Source organism: Epinephelus lanceolatus, chromosome 9, assembly GCF_041903045.1.
Source record: "Epinephelus lanceolatus isolate andai-2023 chromosome 9, ASM4190304v1, whole genome shotgun sequence".
Classification (NCBI taxonomy): Eukaryota; Metazoa; Chordata; class Actinopteri; order Perciformes; family Serranidae; genus Epinephelus; species Epinephelus lanceolatus.
In genome coordinates this window covers 20,125,680-20,148,664 of record NC_135742.1, presented here as the reverse complement: position 1 = coordinate 20,148,664, position 22,985 = coordinate 20,125,680, and the positions used below count along the sequence as shown (strand labels likewise).

Below are 22,985 nucleotides of genomic sequence, written 5' to 3'. Positions count from 1 at the left end.
TAAAAGTGACAAACCTGAGGCCTTTTTTCTGTTGTAACAGATTACTTTGTCTTTACAATGTATTTCTGTATATTTATAGAGTTGTGTGTATTTATAGAGTTGCCATAGGGCTGTTGTAGGTGGACTTCCGCCATTAGGTGTGGCTGTGCTGCTCTGAATAAAGAGAGAAGCAGTGGCTGCTGAACACCTTATCTCGACTCCTGTCCGTTTATTGCTTTATTAGCTGCTCTCATTTAGGCAAACCCAGGACGCTTGGTTACACTGTCTTTAACTTTTCACTTTCAAACATCAAAGGGTAACTTTTAAAAACCTAATAATCAATTTATAAAGCAGAAGAAGGAGGAAAAAAACGAGGTCACACAACAGCTATACCTCTCTTCTGACAAGTTCAGAACAGTCCCTACATGAGATCTGTCTTTTACAGTAATTACGACTGATGGGATTCCCTCAAAAAAAAATCTTGCGCGTGTTGCATTCTTTATGGTAACCAAGAAGGAAATCCCAACATGTGATTGGCTGAGCGGCCAAGTTCTTCCACACTGCGTGAGAGTCTCCTCACAGCCGCTCTGCCGCATCTGTGCCCACACTTAAAGGACAAGCCAGGCGGTCAGACACCGGCACATACACCGCGAAATACAGGAGAAATATGCTTTATAAACAGTAACCTGTCCAACGGAAATAACCTCAGTATTATAATACGTCAGAGCAGGTAAGCCGAGTCGCTATTGCCTTAAAATGGAAAGTGCGTGTGGGTCACCTAACTTCCCATATCTGAGCCAAGAAGTGAGCGGGGGTCTGAATGAATGACAGCACGTAAACCACCAGGCTATCTGTATCGTGTTGGAGTAACGTTAACGTTACTGTTTCCGTTTTATAAACATTGCTATTGTGGGATGTTTTGTCGCTGAACCGTTTGCTGTCGCAGGTGCTCAAATACCGAGACAGTTTGGTCCGTTATAGTATGGAGCTAGCTTCTTAGCTTGTAGCACTTGTTAGCTGCATTTGGTCAGTTGCTGAGATTGCTAAGCTAACATCAGGTTAGCTTTGCTGCATAGCAACCTGCAGTTCCAGGTTTCCTGACATGTCCATCTGATGTGTCTGTGTAAACGTTGCTGGTTGTTACATGCGCACACTTTTCCTACACTTCCGACTCCAAACAAGATGAAGATGGAGGCAGAAACATCTAGGGGTAAATGTCACTGTCATTTTATTAGGTGTGCAAAACTGATAAGACTACAAGTTTTACTGCTCCTACTGTGGTTATTGCTACATTTACATAATATGTTAGCATGCAGCACATCAGTATTTTAACCAACTGAATGCCAGGTTTCACATATCTAACATAGCTATAGATGGGCTTTGATATGAATATGGACACTGTTAGTAATTGAGAAACAAGGTGGACAAGTCTCTGTCAGACAGAGAGAGGATACCTGTCAGCAAAGACACACCCAGCTGTGCAACAACTGGGATTAATGTCTGTTTGTCTAATTGAGGAAACTTGATACTCTGTTTACCATAGACCAGTGTTATACTGCAAAATTTGATGATGTGTTAAAGAAGCCTAATCCTCACACCATTGCTCAGTGGACACAAAAAAGTCAAACACAATGGAGTGTATTACTGCCCATCTACAACTAAAATGGCTATTTTTTAAAGGAGGTGTACATCAGTTATTAACTAGCTCAGTCAGGAATTGTGTACTTAATTATTTATTTCAAGTGAAGCCTAATCTCTAGGTGGTTTTGTTTTATAATATGAATTGCCTGTTAATGTGTTCAAATGGCAATTAAGCTAGAAGTTCGTTAAAAGGACTAGATGTTGCAATCCCTCTTGTAGCACCACTTCTAATTCATGGAAGGTTCTTGAAAGATGGCTGCTATGAGGCTTTACCACCAGGACACATTGTCAGTTGTGTACCTCAGCATCAACGGGTGTTTCGGCCATTTAACACAAGACACCCTCCACTGAGGCAGGCCCACCACAGGTTGATCAAGCCTGGGTGTGTGTCCCAGGGTTAGCTGTTTGCCTTAGCGGCCCAGATGGTGTCGTTTCTCTTCAACCACAACCAATGACTCGTCCTCTCAGCGGTGTTGGCCAGCTCTTTAATGGCCTGTCTGTGAGCCTGTCCCCTGACTCCAACCTCCCTAAGGAGCTTTGCTGTTGTACTGGCTACGAAGCCCCTACACCCCACCTCCACCAGGCGCACCTTTACTTTCCAGCCTCTGTCCTCTGCCTCAGCTGCTAAGATGGAGTACCGCAGCTTCTTGCGCTCATACGCTTCTTCCATGGCATCCTCCCAGGGGACTGTCAGTTCAATGATGTAAACAAGCTGGGAGGAATTAGACCAAAGGACAAGGTCTGGTCGCAGAGTGGTCGTCGCGATCTCCGGTGGGAAAATGAGTCTCTGATCCAAGTCGACTCTAAACTGCCAGTCCCTGGCTGCATTCAGTGGGCCCAGATCAGGGGTTGAGGGGTGGGTCCTCAGCTTGACAAGAATTATACTCTGATCCTGGTAAAAATTAGCCTCTAAGACCACAGAAAGTTGAAAGTATGTGGTTGTGCTTGTTAGACTAACAGATGATGCGTTGTGTATATACCAGAGTGCTGTCTCCTCGTTGTTAACTAATTTCCTGTATGAAACCCTTTGTTATTAAATTATGCCTGCTTCAGTCAATACAGACATTGTTTGCACACATTATTTCCATATTAAGAAGACCTCCAGACACAGTAATGCAAGACTTAATAGTCTGGCTAGATTGTGTCCTGCTGGCTTGAAGTGAAAATTTACTAGTCATACTGGATGTGACACATTAAATGTCTGATTTCAGCTGACGTTGAATTGTACAACTCTAAGTGGTGACCATGAAGCCTACAGTTTATCCACACAGGCGAGGTACTTGTGAGTACTTAGATTAGTCAATTTCCTGCCTTGGCTAGATGCTTTATCGTGTGGAGATATCAGCACAAGCTAAGAATAACCAGTTCACTATATATTGATTGAGATAATAGAAATGTAATTACATAATTCTAGATAGGTTGGTTCAATGCTTTTATTAGCTATGCAAACATTTGCAGTTACAAACAGTCCAGACCAGTTCCTGGCTGTGGACAGTGTCCAAGGAGTGTATTCACACTAGTTGTTCCAACACTGATACAAAGCTGGCTCGTTACTGTTTCTGTGGCAGAGTTTTTGTGACTTGGCAGACACGAAAAGTATCAAACAAGCAGCTCCCACGCTGATTAAGTCACCTCTTGAGGTGTTCAAGCTTTATGTGTTTTTTTTATGTGGGAAAGATAACTGAGATGAAGACACTAGGAATTATTCTTGTTCAGTGTACAACACAAAGACTGGACTTCTCTGAGGCTGCATGGAGGCTGAACATCTAATCAACAGAGAATCAAAATCTCTCATGATTGTTGGTGCTGCTTATTTTGGCCCTGGCTTTGATGCCGCTTTCTAGGCAGTGTTTCCTGGAAGTGTTGTAAGCCAAGGCTTGGCCAGCTGGCTGTGCTCGTAATTTCTTCCATCAGATATTGTGGTCAAAGCAAGGGGCACATGATCAGATCACAGTGCTGCCTCTGATTCTGTTCTTTCTCAAGCACGGCCTAATGGAAAATCGCACCCATTACGAGACATTTTTAAGGTCAGTGGTAATTTGTAAACTGCCTTGCTTGCTTCAGTACAGTGTGATCAAGCACAGGGGTTGGCATAAAAGATAACTGTTGCAGGCACTGTTTGATGTTGCACATGAGTAGCATCCTGTTTGAACACTTTGGTGTTTTTATCTTATCTCCATTTGTATGATCTTGTGGTTTTGTGTGGGTGATTATTACCATGATAACATGGGTGAATAATCAGGAGTAGTGTGGTGAGACAGCACAGATGAGCGCTGTTTGTCACATTAACTGGCCTTTGGTGTGTTCTTGTGCCACCTGAGCTCAGCTGCATGTTGTTCTAGGCCATAATCGGTGAAGGTAGCCCAGATTTCAAGCCATTTTTTTCAGTCTAAAGGTTTTCAGCAGTATTTTATTACAGGAAAGATAGTCTTCTCTGAAAATTAGGCAGTCTATGGAGTAGACAGACAGAAATACTTCTGAAATTGGTGCTATATGACCAGAGAAAACAAAGGAAAAGGGCTGTGGCATTGCTGTTGCTCCAGAGGTAGAAAATTTACAGCTGTCAGAAAGCACTGCATCACACCGGATCAATAAACGCTCCCGCTGGTGATGTAATGCAATCTTGGCCGTTTTGACACAGGAAACAGAATGGCATCCAGGGGGTTACATATGATCTTGAATTGCAACTAAACAGTTAGCTAAAATATGTTTCTGAGAACAGCTTAAGCAAGAAACAGGCAATGCAGTTACAGAATCTTGGTCCATGTTTTTTCAGTGCTGCCTAGTTTTCCTGTTTGATCTCAGTATTGTCAGTCTCCATTCTGACAATACAGAAAACAGCAGGGCGACTGCTTCCTGTTTGCAAACTCTCATATTACACCAAAACAGTGCACTAAAATATGTTTCTGAAGACATTTTAGGCAAGAAATAGGCAATCAAGTGACAGAATCTTGGTTTATATTTGATCAGCGCTGCCTAGTTTTACAGTTTGGTGTGTGTTTGTGAGCAATAGAGAGGGGCAGGTCTCTCTCTCGATCCGTTTCTGTACTCTGTGTCTGTGGTGGTGGGCATATAACTCTAGAGCTTAGAAAATTTAAGATGAGAGATGAACAGGAAGATCTGGCAGCTGATAAAATAAAGGGAAGTTTACCATAGATAATTTACACACACAGCTTTCATCGTGATGATACAAAGTTGGTTGAAAATTGGCAAAGCATCCCTTTAATTAGAATAAAGTCTTTTTTTAAAAGCTGACTTAATGTCCTCATGTATCTTGTATTTCAAAGCATAACTTTGTTTAGCGATCTGCTTGTCTGGGTCACCAAACTACAAGGAACTAAAATAGAAACTGCATGTGATAATGATAACGTTGCTGTTCCCTACATAACTTGCTTAGAAGGTCAGTTTCACTTCCTCTGGGTCAGGTCTTGACATTAAGGGAAGGCCAAAGGGAATTTGGGCTGGATAATGAAATGAATTCAAACCAGAGCCAGAGTAGAAATGAGTGTGTAACGGTTTGATTGAGAAATTATTCTGGCTACATTTCCTTTGTGGTCTGGTTTGCTCTCTTAAAGGTCTTTCAGTACATTGGCTCTGCACGTTTGATGGGAAGGCAGCATTTACTTCCTGGTTACATAGAGCAGGGATGACCTTTTGCTGAAATAATTATCATGAATGGGAAAGCTGCTTTTACTTGTCTATAGCTTACAAAGGTATAACAGAGTAGCTTTCACTGACTTCTTTCTGTACCCACCACAACACAGGACAACACAATATCGCGGCCAATCACAGGTCACATGCATGACATAGCTCTCACAATGATGATACTATTCAAGGCCTTTAACAGCAGCTGGCACTGTGTAGGGGCCCTCGAGTAAAGAAAGTATGCAGTGGAGGTTGTTGGTGTGGCATCATTTTAGGATATTCTGCCATCAGGTACAGTTTTGTATATTTATTTATGAGCTTTTTTAAATCTCCTTCACTCCCAAAATAGGATAAATCAGTTATTCCTTCAGGTATGCTCTGTAGATATCACATATGACTTGTGTGAGTGTTATTCGGAGTCTTGTCTCCAACATGTGATGCACGTTATCTGCCTTTATTCCCATCTTTCTGATCTGTTACCACATCACCACGATTTACTTGTTCTTCATTTGGAGCTCACTGTGGAGGATTATGACAATCTTTCAAAGCTTTGTTTCTCAGATGCACTAAATCACATCAGTCCACATCCAGATTAATGACTTGCCGTTGTAGTCAGCAGTTGTAATCCTTGAGTGTGGGATTGTCCACACACACCAAGTGCATTCGAAGGCTTCTGTGATTAAGTGTGTGTGTGTGTCAGCAGGTCAACAGTCTTTGCTGCTGATAGCTTAATGTCACACCAAGGTGTGATAAGGGTCTAATGATGTCATGTTCAAAGGTTGTGGCAGAGGTTCACGTCCTGACTGTCAGAAACAAGAATGGCTCAACCTTTAAGTGATAAATATGAACCTGTTGACACTGAAGAATTGTTTCACATGTGTTTGCACCATAAACATTCAAAATTATGCATGAATTTTTCCAGTTTATTCAATGTTCCAAAACAGCTATGGCCAAATTTTTAATCAATTGTAAATCTCCCAAGCAGGAAGATGAAGATGGAAATAGATGTTGCAGCAAAGCAGTAGGTTATTTGTTAACTTTGTTTCTCTTTCCTGCCTCACCAGCTTTCCACCAGTGGACCTTCCAGACCAGTGACTGTTAGCCATGTTGTCCAGGTTGAGGACGACCTGGTCCTTGAGGCCGTGCGCCTCTGTTTGCAGATGGGCACACACCAAAGAGAAGGGCAAACCTCTGATGCTCAACCCTCGCACCAACAAAGTGAGTGGATCGCTGAAATCATGTCCATGTGTCAGCGTTTAAAAAGACATAGTGGCTAAACAGATGGCAGCTTTATTAACACGTCTCGCTGCATGTCAGCTCATTTGTCCTGGATTTGTGCCAAATATGCCACGTTATAAAGTAGGCTAATTGGCTTTGAGTGTGGAAAATAATTGCAGTGCATGACAGAATATCATGATATTCTTTGGTTACGATAAATAAATGAATACCAAGAAATGTACTCTACGTAAATCATAACAGGAACACAATATAAAATGATGTCTATTTAAAAACTGTCTGCTTTTCCTTTTCCTCATACCCCTTGAGGCCCCATATTCAGGTCTCTTTTTTATCCTTCCAATCCTCCGACACACACACGTCAATATCTCTGTAAAGCCTGGATAAGAACAGCAGAGATCTGCGTTGTAGTGTGAAGGTCAGGATTCCACTTGAAGGTTCTGACATGGTTGACAGACCATGTCTTTTATGGGACTACTATTTCTATACCATTAATGAACACAAAGCACAGTTACACAGAACAGTGTGAACTGTTGGTAGTCCAGAGCTGCATCAGTTAATCTTATCCCTAAACCAGTGATTGCTTCTACTGAAAAACTAGAAAAAAAAACTCGGCTATTGGCTGCTGTTAATTTTCCCCTGCTGGTTAATATGGTCTACCTTGGATGGGATGGTTTGCAGGTATTTAGGAATTTAATTTATCATGTAGTTTTAATCCAGGGGTGGGGGTGGGGGGGCTAGAACCTATCCCAGCTGACATTGGGCGAGAGGCGGGGTACATCCTGGACAGGTCACCAGACTATTGCCGGGCTAACACATAGAGCCATTCACACCTACGGACAATTTACCAATCACCAATAGTCCTAGTCACCAATTAACCTATCCCCAACCTGCATGTCTTTGGACTGTGCCCAGACTGTTCTGGGCAGGAGTGCCCAGAACATGCAAACTTTGCACAGAAGGGCTCCCTCCTGGGATCGTACCAGGAACCCTCTTGCTGTGAGGCGACAGTGCTAACCACCAAACCATTGTGCCACCCGTGAATAAAAATGAAAACATATATTCCTGTTTTTTATAGCTTCCTAACCAATGACATAGTTTTTGACATAAACATGATTTATTTGGTGGTGGATGGTGCAGTGGTTAGCATTGTTGCCTCACAGCAAGAGGGTCCCTTGTTCGAACCCTTGGGTGGGGGAGCCCTTCTGTGCAGAGTTTGCAAGTTCTCCCCATGTCAGCATGGGTTTTCTCTGGGTACTCCGGCTTCCTCCCACAGTCCAAAGACATGCAGGTTAATTGGTGACTCTAAATTGTCCGTAGGTGTGAATGTGAGCGTGAATGGTTGTCTGTCTCTATGTGTCAGCGCTGTGATGTCTGGTGTCCTGTCCAGGGTGTACCCTGCCTCTTGCCCAATGTCAGCTGGGATAGGCTCCAGCCCCCGCGACCCCCAACAGGATAAGCAGTTATGGAAAATGAATGAATGAATAACAAATTCTAACATAATCTGCACACTAAAGCTCAGATGACATCACTGGCATTTTGTGTGCATCAAGAGGATTTGTAATTGAACAGTAGCTGGTCAGAAAGCTGAAAAGCATCGGTTGAATTTCTCGAGTCTGTTGGACTTGATGTTGGGTGTGGTGAGAAATGTCTGTTTATTTCATTCTGCTCTTCATTTTTCTTTTCACTGCCTTTTACATTATGTGTTATTCAGTAAGGGCTTTAAGCCGCCTTTTGTTTATCAGGTGCTATACAAATAAACTTGCCTTGCCTTGTTTTGCACGTGAAAGCACACCCAACAGTGGTGTCACCTCTGCATTCCTGATGCAAGGTGGGGACTTCGGGTGACAACACAAAACAAAAAAACACAATATTTCATCTGGTGTTAGTTGCTCTGTGTATTTAATACCCAGTACAGATTGGTATCACTTTGTCTGGTGTCTTGCATTCAACAATGTTTGGCTTCTAGGAGTCTCTTCTCAGGTTTTTCCGACTTCTGAAGGCTACGAATGGCATTTGAAACACGAGGCTGTAGCTGGTTGAGGCGATAGAATCTAACTCTGTGCAGGTTACGCTAAACTTAGCCTGGACCACACACGTGCTAAATATAGACTTTCCAGCAGACATAAACTGATCACAGGCTCGCTGGCTGACAGTCCTGGGTATACTGTACACACAGCAGCTACACATCACATTGAACTTCTGGCCCAATTCTTCATTGTGTTTATTTCATCTATGTGAGTCTAATTTAAAAACTCATTCACTGATCAAAACCAACTCAAGTGTGAAAAAGCTTTGAGGAGAAGGCCACAGGCTTCTTAATACTCTCCTGCTGTGTGTGAGCAGTGTTGCTGTCTGGTCGTGATCTCTACTGGATGAAAGTTGAACTCTTCCTCAAGCATTAAAAGTCACTGCGTTCATTGTGTATGAATCAAGCATGCCGGTTACTCATAGGAAGTCTGCATTTGCCAGAGCAGATTTGATTTACATCAGACTGAATCGTCATGACTCATCACATTTCAACAGTAAAGGTCATTGGGTTGCAGAAAAAAAATGTTGATTACATTACACTGTTAGCAAGATTAAATCAAATGATTAAAATATGTTTTGTAAGACGATGCTACATGTGCTTAAAGGACTGTGATCCCCCATTCCTCTACCCCACTTGATGTTTTAGTTATATAATACAAATTTTCAACATGTAGACGAGGAGAAGATTCCTGTAGGTAAAATTTGTAAGCAGGATAGATGATGATTTGAAGGATTTTCATAAACACTTAAACAATTAAAAAACTTAAACCAAATCCTGTCCAATGTACAATTAGCAATTTTGAGATAAAGTTTTGAAAAGGCGTGTAACTTTTCAAAACCATGTCAATTTTATGTGATTTTGTTTCAATTCACTTTTAACAGACAATCATAGGATATGCAGATAACTATATTTAAGAAATGCATATACCAACAGTACAAACACGGATACATATGCAGTATTTGTTTTTTATCTTAGTGTTTTTAAACCCTTGTTGTCATACTGGTATACCACACACCGTGTTCTGAGAGAAACAGCATATTGTTCCTCTCCATTACATGTACAAGTTGCAAGATTAACAATAAAGTTGACTTTAAATTTGAAATATCAGCTTTTCAGGAAATAAATTACTTTACATTTTATAGATTAGGCAACTTTTTTCAGCCCTGTTTGTAATCTTCAGTGCATTCAAAATACACACTGAACAGCAGAGACGTTTAAATGTTCAATTCTCGGAAGAAAGCGAAAAAGTAGTTATCAGAGGTTTGCAGCATGTTGCGTTATGTTGAGAGGAACCGAGTGGTATAGCTGAGTGAAGTGAAACGCACCATCAGCATGACTCAGCATTTTGCCAGGGGAGCCCCCGGCATTCATCACTCTCACAGAGTAATGAGCCCCTTCCCCAGCCCCAGACGTTATGGCTTCAGTGTGCTGTGCCCGTATTTCATTCAGAGACGGGCTAATAAACCTACATACACACACGCACACTTATGTACACAGTACACTCCAGAATGTGAAAACACTTTGTACCCCTCCTCCCCCATCCTCCCTTCTATACATGGGGTGTTTCTGCCAAGAGTCCTCCCTATTGGTTTCTTCGACGCTACTCCCCTCTCTTACCTCTTTTCCTTCCTTTCCCCATCTGCAAAATTGCTTTCATGTGTCTCCCCCCTTTCACTTAGAGTCAAAAGGTCAGCCTGGTCTAAGGGTTCATAGATAGTGCAGTGCGCCCTCTGGTGACAGAACTGCATCATAGTACGTGAACATTTCCTGCTGCAAGGGTTCTGAAAATTGGTTCAGTGATTATTTTTTTATTGGTATGAGAGATGATTAACTGATTTTAGATGTGTAACTTAAAGTTGAAACTGTTAGTGTGAAAACAACAACCAGACAGACCCTCTTTACATATTTGCACAACCACAGCACACTATTTTAAAACAATGGCACCTGTAGAACTCAAAAGTTAACCTGTCTTAAAGGTATTTTTTTAACAATAAATAGTTGACACAGCGTAGATGCCTACATTCTTTCTGTCTCACCACTCACTCCTCTCTCTTCCTGTGTGTTTCTCCGCAGGGCATGGCCTTCACTCTGCAGGAGCGACAGATTTTAGGGTTACATGGTCTGTTGCCTCCTAAAGTGGAGACTCAGGACATTCAGGCCATGCGCTTTCAGAATAATCTCAAGAAGATGACTGATCCCCTGGAGAAGTAAGGACATATTTTGCTTAAAAAGCAGTCATAGTCACAGTATGATCTTCTCTGTTCTCTCTTCCCTAATTTTCCTCCTTTTCCATACAGGTACATCTACCTGATGGGCATCCAGGAAAGGAATGAGAGGCTTTTTTACAGGTTGTTGATGGACGACATCGAGGAGCTGATGCCCATTGTTTATACTCCCACTGTAGGCCTGGCCTGCACACAGTATGGACACATCTTTAGAAGACCTAAGTAAGCATGTAGTAAAGCAGGAATTAATATTTAAAACAGAGAAGAAACTTAGGTCTGATGTGTACAAAATTTGGCCTCCTATTCAGGAATTCCATTAAAGTGATAACTGGAAATATTTAAAGGATTTTTTCTGGATAAACTATAGGCTTTGGCTGGCGCTGTTGACATTTTCTTACAGTGGTGATTGGGTGTTAAATTTGTGTCAATAACCTTGACTAAAATAATGTTAAGAATGTTATTGTGGTGGAGATATGCTTTATCTCTCTATTTTGTTGTGGAGAGAATCTTATCATGTTCGTTTCAAGGGTAACGTTGGTATTTCTCAACGTAGACCCTACTTTTCCATGTTTCTGTGTCTGTTATATCATCATAGAATGGAAGTGAATATATATCTTTATTGTCCAACATAGGTGGAACTTTGTCTTCTGCTCTCCAAACATAAAAGACAACATTATATAAAGCAGACAAATATTCAGTAAGACAGGCATGTAAAGTGTTTACAGAACACTTAAACACATTAAATCAGCTCATTGTCTGTCTGTGGTTTAAAACTCGTCACTCAGTCACTTTGCTGAGTTAAGGATACTGATGGCACTTTGGATGAAGGACTTCTTGAATACATTTTTAGGTGCTAGAGACTCTAAAGTGCCTCCCGGAGCTCAAGTGCTCAAACTGGCTAAAGAGAAAATGGGAGCTATCTGCCAAGATACTCCTCGCTTTCCTCCACGTCCTCTCTGTAAAGAGCTTGGGTCAAGGGCTTTTGTGGCTTGCCAACTATTTTACTTGCCATACAATCCTTGAGAGTTTATTCTTGGATGTACAGTTAAGGTGACTGAACCATACAGGAAGATGAAAAGTTAAAACACTCTCAACCCTAGTTTTGTACAATTATTCTAAACTCTGCTGACTAACACCAAGGCCACTGAGTAAAACACGTTCTCAAAAACTATCTTGGTTCCATTATTTTAACAATCACCATCTCTGGTTTGGGTTAAATAAACCTTTAATTGACGTACATGCTAAAATTACTGTTTATATAAATGGAGTCTGGTAACTTTGGGCACTTTTATGGTTAAACTAAAAGGTTCTTACTCTTTAACAGAAAGGACTGTCTCTGTATGGTCCTTTCCATAAAACAATTTGAGCCCAGCAGTGGCAAAAACAAGCACTTTTAGTGGCCTTAAACTGACTGAGTGGTTACAGCTTCTCAACGCTGGACCAATTTTCAAAACCGTTGTTCCCATCAGTCACTCATACACAAAAACGTGCGAAAATAGGGTCCAGGTAGAAAAATACTCAACTTACCCTTCAAGCACTCAACTGTCATCTTGTTTCTCCCACCAGGGGCTTGTTCATCTCCATCTTGGACAGAGGACACATCCGCTCCATCCTGGATAACTGGCCAGAAACTAATGTTGCAGTAAGTACCTGAACACCTCTTCAAATAATATCAGTGTAATAGAGTCTACGAGGGCAGTTCATCCCTCTCCACACCACAACCTAAGGATTGTTAGATATCAACTGTGACATCCTGGCTGTATAACTATGAATGGATTAGAGCTATAAATATCACAGTAAGTCAAAGGAGGTCTTGTTAATTGATCCATTACTGTCCACATTTTCTTTATTTGCCTGGCCAAGGTCCAGTTAAGTGTTGGTCAGAGTTGTGGGCCTGCGAAGTGTTAATCTGCGATTTTGCTGACTTATGTATTCCTCTTCCACCTCCTCTCTTTCTCTTCCTGTAGGCCGTAGTAGTGACTGACGGAGAGCGTATTTTAGGCTTAGGAGACCTGGGTGTTTATGGAATGGGCATCCCTGTCGGAAAGCTTTGCCTGTACACTGCCTGCGCCGGTATTAGACCTGAGAAATGTCTGCCTGTGGCGATAGATGTCGGCACGAACAATGAGGTAGGAAGGTTACGTGTGTGTTATTTTGTCTACTGTATGCGTGCACATCCGACATCCTTCATATGTTTGTCCTTCCTTGCCCTCCAATCAGACTCTCCTCAAGGATCCGATGTACATGGGCCTGTACCAGAAGCGAGATCGCTCTCAAGCCTACGATGATCTGATTGATGAGTTCATGGAAGCTGTGGTGGACAAATACGGGCAGGACACGCTAATCCAGTTTGAGGACTTTGGAAATCACAACGCCTTCCGCTTCCTCAGGAAGTACAGGGAGAAGTACTGCACCTTCAACGATGATATCCAAGGTTCTTATATAACCCTCCACACAACACATAGAAGTAGTAATCATAATGCCATTACGTTTACCTATTCAGTTAAAGTCATCAGTTTAATTAGGTTTAGTACAGTTTGGTTGGTGTTTTTTTGGATCAGTTTTCTACCCTCCAGCCAAACTGTTGGTTTCTTTCCATTTTAGCATTTAAAAAACGCAGAAACCTGCAATTTGCTTCAGTGAAATAATCCATTACAAGGAACACATATGACCTTTAAGTCACATTACAGCTGCAAGGTGCTGCAAACAGGGAATCTGTGGTGAGTTCAAGGAACCACTGACAGCTTAGAAATAGGTGCTAAACACAAAGCATTAAAGAGCTATGCTGTCTGAAAATCAAATCAAGAAGGCTGAACAACAAGCACAAGAAACTTTAAAAAATCATGAAGTGAACCCCTCTACCTTAAGACAAATAGTGATTAATCATTACTCTTAAAGGCACAAACTTCCTTGTTTACTGTTGTGTTCTTCTGCATGTTTCCAGGCACTGCGTCTGTGGCCCTTGCTGGTCTGTTAGCAGCTCAGAGAGCCATTGGCAAACCCATCACTGAACACCGGGTGCTTTTCCTGGGAGCTGGAGAGGTAAGACAGTATTTATCAATTGATCAGTTTGAGTTATCTTGGTTTTACTTTGTTTATTTTGCCTCTTTCTCTTTTTCTGTGTGCAATTTGTAATGTCAAAGTCCCCAATATCAAGTAATTTGTAAAGGCCATACTGCCCCCTGCTGGCCAGAGCTGGTAATACAGTACAAAAAAAAAAGTCCAACATTGCTTAAGAACTTAAAATAATCAAAACCGTGCCCAACATTGACCAGAATCTTTCTGGTGGGGGGAAGTGGATTTGCTTAGTTATTCTCTTAATAGAAAATAAGGTTTAAAGTTGGATTAAACACACACTGTCTAAGTGCTTTGAATGTTTAACTTGATGCGGTTATTTCCTCCATAGGCTGCCCTCGGTATTGCCAATCTGATTGTCATGGCAATGATGGAGAGTGGGATGACCCAAGCTGAGGCCAGAGAAAAGATCTGGATGTATGATAAATTTGGCTTACTTGTAAAGGTCAGTGTGTGTGTGTGTGTGTGTGTGTGTGTGACACAGACATCAAAAACCAGAACATACATTAAATGTCTGTGTAGCTTCCTGTCTGGCCCACTGTTGATACACTGCATCATTGGTGAGGAGAGGTTTTACTATATTTATACTGATTTACTGTTGCCACCAATGTGCTTTCTGTGACTCCAGGACAGACCGCAGGAAATAGACAGTAACCAGGAGGCATTTGTTCATGACAGTCCGGGGGATGTACAGAGCTTCCTAGATGCAGTCAACACCATCAAACCCACAGCTATCATTGGTAAGGACCTCTTCTTTTTCTGTGTTTGTGTAACTGTAAAGCCTCACAGTATAGTTTGGACTGTGCATTTTTAAGTTAGAGCCATTAATCGAAAACACAGAATCTGAATAAAATAATTAATACGGTCTTGTTTGTAATGCCGTTGACTTATTTAATTTTATCCGAGCAGGAGCTGGATCAGGTCAATTGAATATCTACGCTTTATATTTAGGCCATTTATTATTTATCTGCTCATTAAATCATCCTGTCAGGGCTCAGTGTGCTGTGATTGTGGACTCTGCTTGTGCGATAATGATAGATCTCTTTCTCTCTCTTTCTTCCAGGTGTGTCAGGAGCTGGACGTCTGTTCACCCACGATGTCATCAAGGCCATGGGAACCCTAAACGAACGACCAATCATCTTCGCCCTTAGTAACCCGACCACGAAAGCAGAGTGTACAGCAGAGGATGCCTACACACTCACCGATGTACGCAGTTATTTATTTAGTTTTTACAGAAGGCCATTGCAGACCAAGTCCTAATCCTTCATCTAAAAAAATGCATATTAAAAATACGGATTTAGTGTGCAAAGGCCTTCAATCTGAAATTAGACATTAGAGGTATACTATGCAGGACTTTCCTAAAAAGCAGTATAGAGTCATACAGATGTAATCCCTCCTAATCATCTCTTATGACCCACTATAAGTGTGTGTATTATTCTGCAGATGTTCCTAGGCGCAATGCTCAGGTGAGGTCAGGACTTAATGAAAAGATAGCAAGCAGGTGCCAGTCCCTAAGCAATAGGCATTCAAGAGGTCAAAGCTCCATCGAGTGAATCTGAGATTGGCTTTACCTTTCGCTGGCAATACTGTTTACAAACACTAACCAACAATTCCTGCTTAGAGTTCCTGTGCTGTCAAATCACTCTTCCTGTTATTGTCCTTTTCTTTCCATCATCGCTCTTTTACGCTTCGTTTCTTTGTCCCACAGGGTAGATGTCTTTTTGCCAGTGGCAGTCCATTCGGTCCTGTGACTCTGAAAGATGGCCGCGTCATCATTCCTGGACAGGGGAACAACGCTTACATCTTTCCAGGTTACAGAAAAAAGAAAATGAATATTCATAATTCATACTTCATATTAATAACTACTACTCATATTTGTATAGATTTCCTGGACATAAATAATGAGTATTTGCACAATATTTGCACCGTTTAGAATAATCATTGGATGTCTATTTAAAACATGCTGTATGTGCATTGCAGGCGTGGCCTTGGCTGTGATCCTGAGTGGAGTGAGACACATCAGTGACACAGTGTTCTTAGAGGCTGCTAAGGTCTGAATCATCACATATTTCACAATTTTTTATAAGTCCATCTCTTCTTTGAACTTTAAACTAAAGTTCATCTTTACCTTTCCCCCGCCCTGTCCTGTGCTTTCTTGCTGACTTTGTCATATATGCATACGCTTAATATGGTTGTAGAAACTCTCTTTAACTCTTTGATGTCTCCTGTTTCCTCTCTGTCTAGACTAGCACCTAACAGAGGAGGAGTTTTTAAAAGGCTGATCCTGCTTTGCTCTTTTTCATCTGTGTTCTTCCCTCTTTTGCTGGCCTGCATTTGACTTGATAGCATTGATCAATGCTAATGACAGTAATCGCAAAATGATTTATTGCTTTCACCATCTGTACAACATTAAAAAGTTTTGCATGAAGTTGGAACGTGCAGGTCGGTAATATGAGTAGTAGTTTAGTCATTTCTGTCCCTTGACATAACACTTCTTATATTGTCTTATTCAAACACACATATTATATTTATGACTTCACACTTGTGTTGCTGGCAAATAATAGTAGTAGTTTTTATATCTCTGTGTTCTTGGACACCAGAAATTCATCTTCAGCCTAAAAGTATTTTTATACTCCTTCCAGACACTTGCAGAGCAGCTGACAGATAAAGAGCTGGAAGACGGCAGACTCTATCCTCCTCTCTCCAACATCAGAGAGGTCTCCGTCCAGATGGCTGTCAAGGCAAGTCTCCTGAAAATGACAGTTCTATTGCTAACAAAACTAAAGCCCCCAAACTAGTTTGTATGAACATTTCGGCTATTGATAAACCTGTTAGTGTCAGTCCAAACCTTAAAGGGATAGTTCAGACTGTACGTAACTGACCAAATGTTGCGGGAACCACAATGAAATATGAGTGTGAAGCAATGATGTGTCATCAAAATGTCAGCCTCTCCCCCACCCATTCTCCACAGCAGTACATTGCTTAACTTCTGTTTTTGGTACTCCTGTCTGCTTCTCCAAACTGGGGCCGACATCTGTTTTATACAACAGATAGTCATACAACCCCACTTCAAAAGATCTGAACTATCCCTAAATTTAGCCTCTTCTGTCATCAGCTGATTTTTATTTATGACCCTGTTCCACCAAAACCTGACAAGTAACATTAGGTTGCTGTTTAGTTTAGTTTAGTTTAGTTTAGTTTAGTTGTTTTAGTTTAGTTTAGTTTAGTTAAGTTTAATTTTTTTAGTTATTTTAGTTCAGTTTAGTTTAGTTGTTTTAGTTGTTGTAGTTTAGTTGTTTTAGTTTAGTTTAGCTTAGTCTAGTTTTGTTTAGTTAAGTTGTTTTAGTTCAGCTTAGTTTAGTTCAGTTTAGTTTAATTTAGTTGTTTTAGTTGTTGTAGTTTAGTTGAGCTTAGTTTAGTTTAGCTTAGTTACGTTGTTTTAGTTAAGCTTAGCTTAGTTTAGTTTAGCTTAATTGAGTGTAGATTGGTTTAGTTACGTTTAGTTCTTTTAGTTGAGTTGTCTAAGTTAAGTTTAGTTTAGTTGTTTTAGTTTAATTTAGTTTAGTTTAGTGTAGCTGTTTAGTTTAGTTTAGTTTAGTTTAGTTTAATTAAGAAGGGACAGTGCAAATTAATAAATACACATGGTACAAAAATGCCAGAATTAGCCAAGGGCTATAGTCTTTTGGCCAAGATGTTACACGAAGCTACCTTAAAAAACAACAAAGCACAAAGAAACAAAACAAAAAACAAACAGCCAATCACTTGGTAATATGGCTTTACCACATTTCCTATTATAATACTGGGCATGTAACCTGAGAGCTTTGGCATACTGGCTCCAAACCTACACCAATCATGGTACCCCAGCCTGGGTGCAGATGGAGGCAGATGCCTGTGCACCAACATCCCAGCTGGCCTCGTTGTACTCTGTAGTGCCTATCAAGCCACACTACACTTACGTTGCACCTTTACAACATTTTGGCTAGCAGGTTGGTTCGCTCTGTGCCCTGATTGCGGCAAATTATCAGGCCAAAATCAGTGTTTAAGTCAATCCTACAGAACCCCTGGTTTTCTATGAGCCTCTCAATATTCATCAATGCTAATCTTTCCCTGTCTTGCTGTAGGTGGTGGAGTATGTCTATGCTAAAGGCATGGCGTTTCGCTACCCTGAGCCTGTGGACAAGGAGGGCTTTGTACGCGCTACTGTGTGGGACACCAGCTACGACTCCTTCATGCCAGATACCTACGACTGGCCAGGTGTCAGCTTCAGCCCCAAGACTAAATAGAAGTAGACCACACCCTCTCAGTGCTCTTTGTTTTCCACTTAACTCACAGATCACAGGTATTTTGAGACGATCATAATTATGTTAGTGCAAACATTAGCTTATGAAAACAGGCAGCAGAGGTCTCTTACTGCTGCTACATACGTTTGCACAAACCCAGTCATATTGGATCTGTGAAAAGGCAGATTGGAAAGTGGCATTTGAATGATAACAGCCATTTTCACAGTTCTTTATCACCTCTGCATCACATGTAAACCTGCGCAGCACCTGGAGGGCCACCTGGTGGTGGGAAAAGGCAGTGTGGAAATCTGGTTTCATTGTTGAAACCTTGAGATATATTTTAATTATTATCGATTATATTATATCTATCATTATCTATCATCAAGGTTGCATCAGTAAATTTAAGCACTCTATAAATTAGACTATGGTGAATAGTAAACCCAACACTGAACACTGTGCCTCTGCTCGAGGTTGAGACTGGTTTTTACAAGATACTGTACTAGAAATGACTCTATGATGTCAACCTTTTGTTAGGAAATGCAGCATACTATTATCTTTTTGCAACCTGTTTTAAAAGGTAGTCACTCCTCATTTATTGTAACAGTTGTTTGTTGTGTACACTCCTGATGCAGAGGTTAGTCTTTAGTTAGCACTTAATATTATTCTGACTGTATGTAGCTACATAGAGATTACAGAACATAACGCACATTCATTAACATGAAGTACGGACATTGCCTTTTCTCACATCAGGTGGGCCTCTGGTGGCTTCACTGATCTAACCAATGCCTGGTGTAAGACATAAGGTTTAAGAACCTTTTTAAACTATGCTTAAATCAGGCCACATTATCAGAGTCCTAGTAGAGCAGAGGGTTAAAGCACTTGTCCTTTGTGAGCAAACTAAGAGACAAAGAGAGGACAGGATGTTACTCGAGAGAAATGGAGAGAATATATAAAGAGAGACCTCAGAAAACAGTGTGATTTTATGAAGGGAAAGTTATATCTAAAAACACAAGAAGTGAACGTCCACTCCAACATTGTATTTGTTCACATGCTTTTGTCACATTGTATTTATTTCTTTGAATTTATTTAATTTTATTAGGGTGTATTAAGATGTTTTGTCCTTTGGCTTTGTGAGAAAACCTGTTATCAACACTCCTTTAATGAGTTGTGGTAAAATTAATCCATCCCTAAAAATGAACCCTTTTGCTTAACTGTGATTTTAAAAAAAAGCTGAATATAAAATGTAACCTAAATATTTAAGAAAACTATGCGCAGTATCAAATGATTATTTTCTATTTGGATTATATTTTGTGTACTGTACATAGGCTTTTGTGGAAACTGAGACTGTCTATGGAAAGAGTGTTTATAAAGTTGTGTCAAGTACATCCACGTGTGTTTCGGCAGGTTGGTGTGTGGGTTTTACTCCTGGGAACAGACTTCCAGGCTACGCTCTTACAGTTCTGGTCTGATATGATCATTAACAATAATTTATAACACAGACACAGTCACGTTGGCTCAGATTAACACAAGCTAGAGAGATGGCAACTCTGCCTTTGGCAAGTTTATATGTACTGCATCTTTCAACAGAGATATTCAAAATGCTGTACATAAGACATTAAAAGCATAAAGAAAAACAAGCCAGTATAAAAAGACACATCAGAAAGATTAGCAGAGTAAAATAAAGTAGAAGATACAAAAGAGACAGATTATAGTGCAGTGCAAAATTTGAATAAATAGTACTTCAGTGCTTCCCAACCTTTTTCCTTAAGGGGCCCTTTTCTATCACTAAGTAAACTGGCAACCCCTGACTAAGTGAGATATTGAACTAATAAATAACCCAAATATTGATGCAATAACTGCAGGAAGTTTATGTAAAACCAGCAATTTGAATGAATTTTAAGATTATTTCCTGTGAATATTGCATCAGAGATGAGTTTCCCAGAATTTTTTAACAATCATAACATACCCTAAAACTTCAATTAAAAGTCTAGTCTCAATTAAACACCCAGTCCCTTTTACTAGCCTGCTGTGGCTACACATTTTGACAAATGTAAGCCTGTCTCAAATAGAGCCCTGGTCTGGTTGCGAAGCAGTTCATTTTTTTAATAGAAGTTCTTCAGATGTATAAAAGCAGGTTGTTGGCGAGCTCAAATTATGTGTCCATTCCTCGATTACCCTGTAAGTTTAGTCCATAAGGGTCCCCAGATCAAAAGAATCAAAAGGGTTTTTCATAGAAATGAACAGAATTACAGGCCTGTTCCAAAAAAGACATCTGTCCCAAATATAGGCCTGTTGATTTCAGTGATTTAAGCAAACAATAGCCCGGGCTATTAATTCAAGTTTTAATGGTACTTACCAGGCTTCTTTTTTGACAAATTCTGTGTTTTCTTCTCCCTGGCGCTTTGCCATGTTCTATTAGCTTTTTGGTTGTTTCAGCTGTGTAGTTTTCTAATACAGGACAAGGCTGTTTAGCAGAGAGTGAAGGCTCTGTGAATATAGCTTGTGTTCAGGTCTTCATCGTGCCCTTATCCTTTATATCTTGAAGAATGATCTTGACTTCAAAAATAATAATTTTATTTAGTTTTACTCACAGATATGAATACTGAGATATAGGCCAACTGTATTATTTTTTAAATATTCTTACACCCCTTAAAATCTTAAAATCAGGAACGCTTCACATGACGCCCTGTGAAGCTTTTGGTGACCTCTCGTGTGGGTTGGGCCCCTAGGTTGGGAACCAGTGTAGTATTTGATGCTGAAGGGTAATGGTGCCTGCAAGATTATTATTGGCAATATATATTTGTTATAAAGAAACTGAGCAATGCCAGGGCATTTATTTGTGGCAGGTTGTTTACATTAACAGGAGGATGCAGTACCTTCCAGTTATACTTTCTGAACACTTTCCATCTGTATGTCAGTTCGAAGCTTATCTTGGTCTCTGTTAGATCTTTATATTTTGCTCTGTGCTCTGACAAACTGCTGCAGTCTATTGTAGCGACTTATCCAAGGATCTTTAATGATATGGTGTAAAATGTGAGACTTAGACCATACACACTGGACACAAACACACACACACACACACACACACACACACACACACACACACACACACACACACACACACACCGTTGCAGCTAAAATGTGTTAAAGTCTGAAAACTGTACAAGTTACATTAAAACTTCCAGTGAGCCTATTTTATTCATAGTATTGCCTTAGTCACATGTCAAGAGCATTGACAGTATCATGTATTAGTTCTCAAGTATGTTAAATATAGGCCACTGTAAATTTTAGTCTCAGGATATTGTATTAGGACCTTCTAACCGCTTACATTGAAGTGCCTGCGCAATGTTAAGTGTCTGTCCACAATCATGTCATGTTCCATGATGCAGACCTCTCAACATGCTGCAGGCAGAGCTGAGAAACAACAGCACTACCAAAATTATACACTGTTTTGGGGTGCCCACAAGCTCACCTGGTAGAGTAGGCACCCCCTTGCCGCAGCGGCCATGGGCTCGATTCCAACCCACAGCCCTTTGCTGCATGTCATCCCCCTTTCATGCTGTAGCTGTCCTATCAAATAAAGGCAAAAAAATAATTGTGTTGAATTCAATGTGCAGCTTCGTCTCTGATAGACTGTGCAGCTTCAGGTTGTGAACAATCAAAGTTTTCTGCTTATACATAATGAAAGTTTTATTTAAAAGGACCTATTTAAATCAATCTCACCTCGGTAAGTGCTGGCTTGTGTGTCTGTCCGGTTGTTGTTACTGACTGTAATTGTCCGGTGTGAGTTTTTACTGTGTTGTGTAAGAAAGTGGTGACTGGCTTGCTCATATGATTCTTTTCATACCCATGAGGAAAATTAAGTCTGTATGTCATTGAAGTGTGCATCCATATAGCGCTGTGTTCTTCCAGTCTGTGTTCCTGAGGTATATTTTTGTTACACAGTATATTGCCTTAGCGTTTGTGCGCAGAGAGAATACCTATGTGCAGAATAAAAACAGTTTTACACTGGCTTCACTGGCTGCTTATTTTAACATTGTAAATGTTTTCTGTGAGTGAGCAACTTCAGGTTTGTTTGCCCTGCTGTTAAAAATGTAGGCACTGTTTAATTTCACTGCAGGAAAGAGGGAAACAGGTCTGAAAATGTAAGTTATTCTTATACAGGGTGTCTACAGGTATCCGACAGTAGAATTTAATGCTTTTTAAGACCTGTTCAAGACACTTTTTAACCAAATTAGGATAGGAAGCCATGTTTTACCTATTTAATAAAATAAAAATAAAATTTACCTATTTAAGCATCTCAGGTTAGCACTGCAGTCAAGTAGTATGTGTGGTCTTGTGCAGAGTTATTATGAAGTTTTTAATATATAAATGTATAGCACATTTGTAACTGAAAAAAAACCTTTCCCAATAACAAGATAATATTTAGAGCAATGTCCACGTTCTTGTTTTCAATACGATTACATGGTTTTTATTTGTGTATTATAGTTATTACCAGTACACTGGAGCCAGTGGTAATAATTATAACGTCTCACTAAACTCCTCATGATGTAACAAATTTCTGTTACCATCTAAAAACTGAGCAACAGCCCAAATATCTTTGGAACTACATTCCTCTATGTACGCAGATTTTCTACTCAGCAATATCCCCCTGAGACCCTGTGTCCTCATATGAGGACACCACATTTTGGGTTTACTGCACCTCATACTTCATTCTTAACTTAGACCTGTTGTCCTCATTCGTGGACACTTTTTTTGTGCCATCTAGACGCAGTAATAGCAAGATGGCAGCCATCTCTGCCAAGTCATTCTGCAGCGGATCCCAACACAAAAGTGGAAAAGTTACAAAACCTGATCACATTTTATGACTTG

At 40.5% G+C, this 22,985-nt stretch overlaps 1 protein-coding gene across 2 annotated transcripts; it reads left to right on the top strand.

Moving 5' to 3' along the window:
- Positions 1-533: 533 nt before the first annotated feature.
- me2 (malic enzyme 2, NAD(+)-dependent, mitochondrial) lies at positions 534-22,126 on the top strand. Of its 2 annotated transcripts, none has more exons than XM_033620254.2 (15): positions 534-709; positions 6,330-6,483; positions 10,607-10,740; positions 10,831-10,980; positions 12,325-12,400; positions 12,726-12,887; positions 12,979-13,192; positions 13,703-13,800; positions 14,165-14,278; positions 14,462-14,573; positions 14,897-15,039; positions 15,542-15,644; positions 15,814-15,884; positions 16,476-16,574; positions 17,955-22,126. In XM_033620254.2, the coding sequence occupies exons 2-15, from the start codon at positions 6,370-6,372 to the stop codon at positions 18,114-18,116; spliced, it is 1,752 nt and encodes a 583-aa protein (XP_033476145.2). In that variant the 5' UTR covers positions 534-709; positions 6,330-6,369; the 3' UTR covers positions 18,117-22,126. The 2 variants fall into 2 exon arrangements, with proteins under 2 accessions (XP_033476145.2, XP_033476146.2); XM_033620255.2 differs by lacking the exon at positions 534-709 and adding an exon at positions 955-1,189.
- Positions 22,127-22,985: the final 859 nt, after the last annotated feature.